The sequence below is a fragment of the Cupressus sempervirens genome, chromosome 3 (assembly GCF_028749045.1).
Source record: "Cupressus sempervirens isolate cs-2001-9-10 chromosome 3, ASM2874904v1, whole genome shotgun sequence".
Taxonomy (NCBI): Eukaryota; Viridiplantae; Streptophyta; class Pinopsida; order Cupressales; family Cupressaceae; genus Cupressus; species Cupressus sempervirens.
This window is the reverse complement of record NC_143120.1, coordinates 2438512-2447125: the sequence shown is the minus strand read 5'-3', so window position 1 is coordinate 2447125 and position 8614 is coordinate 2438512. Positions and strand designations below refer to the sequence as shown.

Here is an 8614-nt window from a genome sequence, read left to right as displayed (position 1 = left end):
TATGTGAACAAATGGTTAAAATCAAATAATTGCTGAAATCACTGTTTAAATCATCATTCAAATCATCGTTGAAATCACCATGACTAACATATCAAAATGAAATCTAAGGATCAATAAGAATTAAATTAGCACTAACAGTTCATTTATGTGCGCTTTGTTCCTTTGTGATATTGGTTATATTTGCATGTAACTGTTATTTCCTACCTATCTAATCCTAATAGGGGTACTACAAGGCTTCAATCATCAACTTCAACCTTAACACACCTATTCATAAATGAAGACAAACAAATGTTATCACTTTCTTTCATAACCCCCTAAAAAACTAAAAATAAAGTAATTAAATTTTATGTTGAACAAATACTATTATACCACAAATTTGCTTTTATTACACTATATAACTAATAGTGGTTCTTTGCTTCTCTATACCATAATGAATAGTGTCTATACTAGAGACTATATTCATGAATGTTGAGAGTAATAATATTTGCAATCTACACATTTCTCTAGTGTATGGTGAATATATTTCTAAAAGTAGATACTTTTTGAATATAAGATGAATAAAAATGTGATATTAAAAAAGATAAATATTTATAAAATTACTAATAAAAATAAAAATATAAAATTTACAATGGAAATATAAAATACAATATTTGCAATGATATGCAATTTCCTATAATAGATGGGCCTAAATTATAATGATTAAGATGATATATAAAGAATAGAATGTTAAATTAATGATGCAATTTGTGTGGAGAACAGATTGCGCGGTACTCCACAGGATGCACTGACTACTTGTAAATAGCAATATTATCTATTACTTTCTATTGCAGTTGTTTTTAATTTTTTATAAAGGGTCCTTTGAATATATATTATTAAACGAGAATATTGTTTTTTGTAAGATGCAGTTGCAAGCTGTGTGATCCATGATTCAAACAGCTTTTGGAAACATTTTCATCTGCAGATGCCACAAAAGCCCAACCTTACGTTCTACAACTACCTAATATCCACAGCACCACGATTTTGACAGAGTTGTCGGCTGGAAATGATGTTGAAATGCTTATTTTTCATTTTTAAAAGCGAAAAATTGAAGAACTCCCTGAACAAAGAATAGTAATAACCCAACTTAGTAATAATTTTTCTTCTTCTCGCTGATTTGACTTTGGAAATACGCAGTGAACTGCTGGATTTTCGCTGCCCGAGACTGCCATTCTGAGTAGATAATTGAGGTAACACTTCTTGCAGATCTCTGCTTAAATTAATTATGTTTTTTTCCCCCTTTTAAAGCCTGAGATTTTCAAAATTCTGGGTTGAATTTGAATGAACAGGTGTTGACATCGCCTCAGACTGAGCGATAGCGAGGTTTTTTGTAATTATTTGTAAGTGCTATGCAAATCCGTTCTTTTGATCCGAAGAAATGTTTTTTTGGCACTGTTTATTTCGTTCTACTTTTCACGAGACGGAAAGCTGCAATGTTAGGAAATGGCCATGGTAATTTTAGGTTGCTTCGGAGACGATGCGCGAATCTGAATTTTGACTTTTGGTTTTGCTTTGTTTTCTTTGAAATTGGATGAAGTGTCCTTTTTGTTGTGAGCATCTAGTAATGTTTTTGTTATCTAATCTAAGTTCAACGGATTTCTCGTAAATGCTTGACACAATAAAATTCTATCAATACGCATCAATCTCAGCACTGTCGGTATTGTACGTAGGCAATGTTGCGATTCCGATCATGTCATGAATTTACTGTGGTTAATCTAGACTAAGCCAAATCTAATTCGTCCAAATACAACACTTCCATTGCTTTTGCAGAGCCCTGCTTCCGGCCTTTGAATTTTGAGTCCTTTTGGCACGGTCACTATTCTGCCGTATGTAGACTTGCCTATAGAGATAAAGGAAAAGGGCACGTTTAAGTTCCCATCCTTGCAGCCTGCAAGGCCTTCTGTGCATTTGAAACCCTTCCTGCCGGGCGCAAGGTGCCTTTTGTCACGTGAACTCGTGTGCTAAAATCATTGCCCTTAGGCTTTGATCTCATAGCAAGGCTTGCTAGCAAAAAGAGCTTTGCTCAGTCACTCGTACCATAGCTTTTTCTCATATTATCTCATATTCTAATTCTTCGAGTCCTTAGCGTTGAGCTCATAACTAAGCTTGAGTACAGAAAGAGCTTTGCCAAATATCTAGACCTGGGGTTTTCTTCACATTACGCCATATTCAAAATTTCTAGTCCTTGAAAAAGCTTGGATTCTAGAACGTTCTTGCCAAATCATCTATACCGTCGGTTTTACATATCATGGACAATCAGTATAATGATTAACTCGTGTTATTTCCTCCAGCATCTTTGCAGGCTGTGTGCTATTCAGAGGAACTTGCAATTTGATCATCTGTTCTATTGTGGTAGGTCATATTTAGGCGTTTTATGAAATCTTAGCACCTTGAAGATGATTTAGATATATTTTTGGAATGGCTTTTCAAGCCATTTTTTTGATAAATAGGTCTAATCTAATATATCCCATCCATTTACTAAACTACTTGTTTTAGTTTCATGTATTTCTGATGGTCATTGGTGACCTTAGATTTGTTAAACCTTCCTTTTTGGGGATTTTCATGTTCTTTTTCTTTCTCGTTTGATTGTTTCCAATTTTCCACAAAGATTTTGATATGACTTTTTTTTTCCCAGTTTCCTTAGAAGTGCACAATGCTGCTTAGTGCTGTTTGATGAAAACCTCCCATTTATGATTTCATTTTCATTTCTTTCTTGATTGATTTTGTTAGACAATAATATTTTATTCTGGTTTTATTTAAAAGATGCTTATTGTTGTATTTGCAGGGCATGGAAGGGACTGGGGTGCCAGTTGAGGAGGAAATTAAATCCTTTTCTGACAAGTCAAATGAAGGAAGTAGTAAAAAGGAAGTGGATGTTGGGTTGCCATCAGCACGTGATCTCACATCATCATCAAGAGAAAATGTTGTAGAAGCATCAGCATCAAGTCCTCTATTGCCATCAGAAGCCAGCAAAGAATCGCAAAACCGTACTTCAAAAGAGCTGTTAGTTACTGAATCACCAAGAACAAATGCAGATACTGCCATCACGGTGAACTTATCTAAGGAAATGGAAACTAGCAGCCATGATACTACAGCTATGGATACTACTATTCAGCCTAGAATGCATGACCCAGCTGCTGAAGTTGATAGTTCTCGGATAGAAAGCATTGCATTGTCTGACTCTCCATATGAAAGGAAATTTCTAGGAGAAAGTATTGTTGATCTAATTGGTGCTGAACCTAGTATTATTCACACTGAGAAAGAAAATGTAGAATGCCTTATAAAGGAGTTCGGTCATGGGGAGAAAGGTACCGTGCAGTCTGAACAAAAAGAGATTGATCATTCTGAGATTGAAACTGTGCAGTCTGGGATAAAAGGAACTAATCATGCTGAGAGTAAAACTGTAGAGTCTGAAATAAAAGAAATTGTGCAGTCTGGAAAAAATGAAATCAACCACCCTGAGATTGAAACTAAAAACAAAGAAATTGATCACTCTGAGAAAGAAAAGGTGCAGTTTGAGAAAAAGGAAATTCATGAAACTGAGAAAGAAACATTGTGGCCTGAAAGAATAGAAAATAATTACACAGTGAAAGAAACCTTGCAGTCTAAAAGAAAAGAACCTGATCATACTGGGAAAGAAACAATGCAGTCTACAAAAAAAGAAATTGGAAGACTAAATCATGCAGAGGAGCCCATTATCATAAACAGAGGTGAAGTAGACACTGCGGCACCTTTTGAATCAGTGAAGGAAGCAGTTACCAAGTTTGGAGGAATAGTCGATTGGAAAGCACAGAAAATTGCAAACATGGAGGTGAGCACTTATTGAGTTTTCAAAATGTACAGTTCTTTGTATATGACTGTGAATAGTTTAAGTTGTCATTCAAGTTGCATTCTCATATTTCCAAAATTTTATGGAATGAAGACTGATGAGGAAAAGGGTAAAAGTGAATGACTAAAGGGAAAGGATAAGTTGAAGGAAGTAACAACTTGTGAGGATAAAAAAATTAAAATAGATAAAATCCATACTGCTTACAGTGAAGCTAAACATGCCCAATCCTATCTAGTTCCCATGTTTGTCTTTTGCTTCTCTTTCCAGCAAACTTTGCCTAAAGTAGTCAAAAAGTGACGAAGGCTAAATTTCTATGTTACCCCAAGTTTCCGGGACGAGGGGACGGGGGGACGGGGAAACGAGTTTCCGGGACGGTTTTTTTTTGGCAGGAACAGGGGACGGCAGGGGACGGCTATATATATATATATATATGAATTTTCAAAAATATTCATCAATTCTACATTCATCACAACAACATAGTTAAAAATTATCAATTCCATTCATCAAATATTGATTCATCAATGATCATAGGGCATAGCAATCAGCATCTAATTGAGTCGTCATAGAAAATCAAAATTCTAAATAGCATCATTTTCAATCATCTAAGAAAATTCAAATAATCACTTTCAATCATCATCTAAGTACTTACAATACCATTTGTAAGTCATGAAATGAATCAAATGAGACAATGAAAAACATCAACTTTCAACAAAATGAAAACATTGAAAAGTTAAGACTTAAACAATTAAACTTTTAAAGTATCAAGTTTATCAACCATGTCTATCAAAGATCATAATACCATATTGATGTATAATTGTTCCATCAATGTATCACTATCAACTATCAATGATCATATAATGTCAAGAGAAAACATTTCAAGTCTAAAACATCAAAATCACAATGAAAGCAAAGATGCTATGACAGCTGCCCCTAATCATCCATATCAAAGTCACTATCACTATCATCTTGAGCCTCAAGGGATGCATCATCCAATGGAATGCCAACCAATCCTGGTAGTGTGTCATCCTCATCAACCTGGGTGGCATCTTCGGGATCAATATCCCACCGTAAAGCTGGATTCTGTCGATACACTGGAGTCTTACGATCCTCAAGTCGAAAAGCACTATGCACAGCCACTAACTTCTCTGCTCGTTTAGAGGTAAGCCTATTCCTCTTCACGGAGTGGATAAAGCTGTATGTAGACCAATTCCTCTCTGTAGCAGAGGAACTAGCTACCTGTGAGAGGAGACGAACTGCAAGCATCTTTAACTGTGGTGCATCTGATCCATGCCATTGCCACCAACCAACGGGGCTTTTCAATGCCATTACTGCTCTATCCACCTTTGCCTCTGCTGTGCCAAAGGTTGGACCATCAAGGTTTGTGAAGGCAACCCATTGCTCTCGAAGTATACTAGATTCTTGAGATGAATACATCTTTTGAAGGGCCTTCATAATACCATGTCTCACCTCATCATCCTCGCTAGGAGCACACCTTCCAAGCCTAGGCTCATACCATTTTGGATTTAATGCATAAGCTGCCATGTGAAGAGGAGTATTCATAGTATTCCACCTCCGCAAGAAAATTGGATTAATGTACTCCTCATATAAGACCAAATTATTATCATGAGCCAATATTATTTGCTTCATCTTTTGAAGCATGCTGTCTATAGTCTCATATATCTCCCCAAGGCTAGGAGAGTCTGTATCAGCATATCTGATGACATCCACAACAGGAGAGATGATTGAGCAAACATATCTGCAATGAGAATAAGAATATGCCAATTATATTAATATATTTTTTAAAGTAAATGACTGAAAATCAGAACTTTTTAAATTTAAATCAGATTTTAGAAATCTAAAAATTGAAAGGATTTATGAAACTTATGAATCTATGATTTCCAAGTGAAAATGAGAATCAACAATGTCTTACGGTCTTACCTCACAGTAGACCACCATGCATCATCAAGAATCTTTTGTTTGATGGCTTTTCCTTCAATAGTGTTTGATGTAGGCCACTTATTCCACTTTGAATTCACTACCATTTGTTGTAGAGCGTCATGCACCTCAACCATCCTCTCTAGTAGAATGTAGTAGCTAGCATATCTTGTCTCTACAGGTTTGAGAAATTCCTTCTTTGAAAACGTCCTAAAGAGGGCAAGTGAGGTGTGGTGGTTGCAAATAAACATTTGAATCTCTCTTCCTTGTGTCACCACTTCTTTTACCCAAGACAATTTTCCCATGTCCTTCAATGCATTGTTCAATGCATGAACGCAACATGGAGTCCAAAATATGTGCTTGTAAGCACCCTCCACCATCATTCCAGCCAATTTGCACACATGTGCTGAATCAGTAATCACTTGAACAACATTTGAGGGCCCAACCTCCTCTATGGCCTCTCGTAGAATGCCAAATTGAAAATCTGCATCCTTGCGTTTCCCTGAACAATCAACTGCCTTAAGAAAATAAGAACCAGCTGCGGATGTGACAATGACATTGATAAGTGGCCGATGTCTAATATCAGTCCACCCATCCATCACAATGGAACAACCAGTCTTCATCCAAGTACGCCTCATATCCTCCATCACCAAACTCACCTTGGAATATGCTTTATCAAGGAGGGTAGTGCGTAGTTTATGATCTCCAGGGGGTACTGCAGAGGGGCCTACTGAACCTGTATCTCTAATCATTTTTTTGAAGAATGGTGATCGGGCCACATGAAATGGGATGGCATGGGCATAAAAGAAATCAGCAACTGAACAATCTAACATTTCTCGTGCTTGTGTATTGAACAAATTTGTAACTGACCCTGGCTGCCCACTATCACTAGCCTTCCTCTTTCCCTTTTCATTTTTTTTTGTTCCCATACTAGTAAACACACTCTCACTGACACTGGATGACATAGAGTGAGTAGTAATACCATGAGTAGATAACTGTGAATCTGAAGGTGGAGGCATAACAAAGGGCAAACCTTTAGACTTGTATTCAGCCTCCATGTGCAATCTATAACACTCTAATTTAGCATCCTCCTCTAATTGTTTACAGTATTTAACTCCTTTGCCCTTAACCCCCAAGAAATGAGACCACACCCGTGTGTAGCTCCTTCTAATTTCACCTTCACACACATGACATTTATAAATCCTACTTCCACCTGAATTTTTCTTTTTGACATCTATTGGATGAACAAGGCAAAGTAGAGGCTTTTTAGGATTAAAAGGACCTCGTGCAAAGTCTTTGAGGACAACTGAAGGTATTTCAAATGTGTTTGTTATATCTCTTGAATCACCACCACCTCCAATTCCGACTTCTTCACCCTGCCTTCTTTCATCACTACTAGAACCATCAGTGCTGCTGCTGCTCATATTTAAATTTAATGGAGATCAAGAATCTGAAATTTAACAAAAATGAAAATGAAAATTAGATTTCTCTGTTATGAGTCATGACATAAATTAAAAAAAATTGTATTAAAATATCAAAAACTTTAACAAAATAAATATTAAATATTAATCTTAGAATACTTTAACATTAACATATTATCTTAAAATAAATAAAGTTTAAACATGGATAAAGCAAGAAAATGGGACTACAGTAAAATCTGCAACCCCAAAACACAGTTTACAGCACATTGTCAGGGTGTACATCCCCCAGGCAACCAGATCGCACCTCAAGCAAGGTCGTGGGTAACCGTAGTCAACAGTTGAACAATTTGCAGCCAATCTTTCAGACGTCTACAAAAGGTTTTGAGAATTCTGGGCATGAACAAATCATTTGGGGCCAAACAAATAAGTCTGATGTATTCCCTGAATCGCCATGTATGAAATTCTATGGCAAGTCGGCAATGACATCCGAGGGAGGGAGGCAGCGAAAGAAACTACCCGGGGCCCCGGTTCAGGATGGAAAGCGAGAAATCCTGTCCAAACAAAATAGAAATAATAGCTACAGTTGTCGGTTGAGGAAGAGAGTCGAGTGCTAGTGCTACAGAGTCGAGTGCTACTGGAGGCTGTAAGGAAGGTTCGGAAGGAAGATAATATACCTGCAAAACTCATCTTCAACAAACTCCAAACTGCAGACCGGGTGAAAAACTCGGCTCTTCTTCAGCGCAACCCTAAGTTGAGAATGAAGTTTCACTCGGCTCTTCTTCTTGTCTAGAATGAGAAATGAAATATTTCGTTTCCATTATTTCATTTCAGCCTAGGTCAATGAGAAATGTGTATTGACTTAGGTTTGTAAAACATAATACGTAATGACTTCCATAATATCTATTTCGTTTCAACCTAATTGTAAATGAAATATTTCGTTTCCTTCAACATAAATTCCATGTAAAGTTTTATAGTTTTAAACAATAAACATTAAAAAAACTAAGTCAACATAAAAAACATTAAAAGTCTTATTTTTTAATATATTTAAAGTTGCGGGGTCGGAGATCGCTTAATTTTTTTTTTTGTAAAAATCGGAAACCCTTTTAGAAGTCCCGGAAACCTCTAGGAAACGGAAGTGCAGTCCCCGGGACAGTCAACAAGTTTCGGAAACTCGTTGACCGTTTCCTGTGTTTCGGGGACGCGTTTCCGATTTTCCTGTCCAGGTGGGGACGGCTTGGAAACGTTTCCTTCCGTCCCCCCGTCCCCGAAACCGTCCCCGTTTCCGAAACCTCAGTCTTAGAGGTGGAAACGCGTCCCCGGGTAACATAGCAGTAAATTTCTCAACTGTAATGCAACATTTCTGGTCAGCATTTGAACTTTACTCAAAAATTTA

General features: G+C 36.9%; 1 protein-coding gene across 4 annotated transcripts in view; it reads left to right on the top strand.

Annotated features, from left to right (window-relative positions):
* The first annotated feature begins 746 nt into the window (after nt 1-746).
* Nucleotides 747-8614, top strand: part of LOC149564418 (protein WEAK CHLOROPLAST MOVEMENT UNDER BLUE LIGHT 1-like) — a 77747-nt gene continuing 69879 nt past the window's right edge. The window contains exons 1-4 of one of the 4 annotated variants that reach the window (XM_089817974.1): nt 747-794; nt 906-1226; nt 1326-1376; nt 2822-3847. In XM_089817974.1, coding sequence (XP_089674100.1) covers nt 2825-3847 — 1023 coding nt within the window. In that variant the 5' untranslated portion in view covers nt 747-794; nt 906-1226; nt 1326-1376; nt 2822-2824. Of the gene's footprint in view, nt 795-826; nt 1227-1325; nt 1377-2821; nt 3848-8614 lie in introns of those variants that run through there. The other 3 variants (XM_089817975.1, XM_089817972.1, XM_089817976.1) reach the window with 3 other exon arrangements.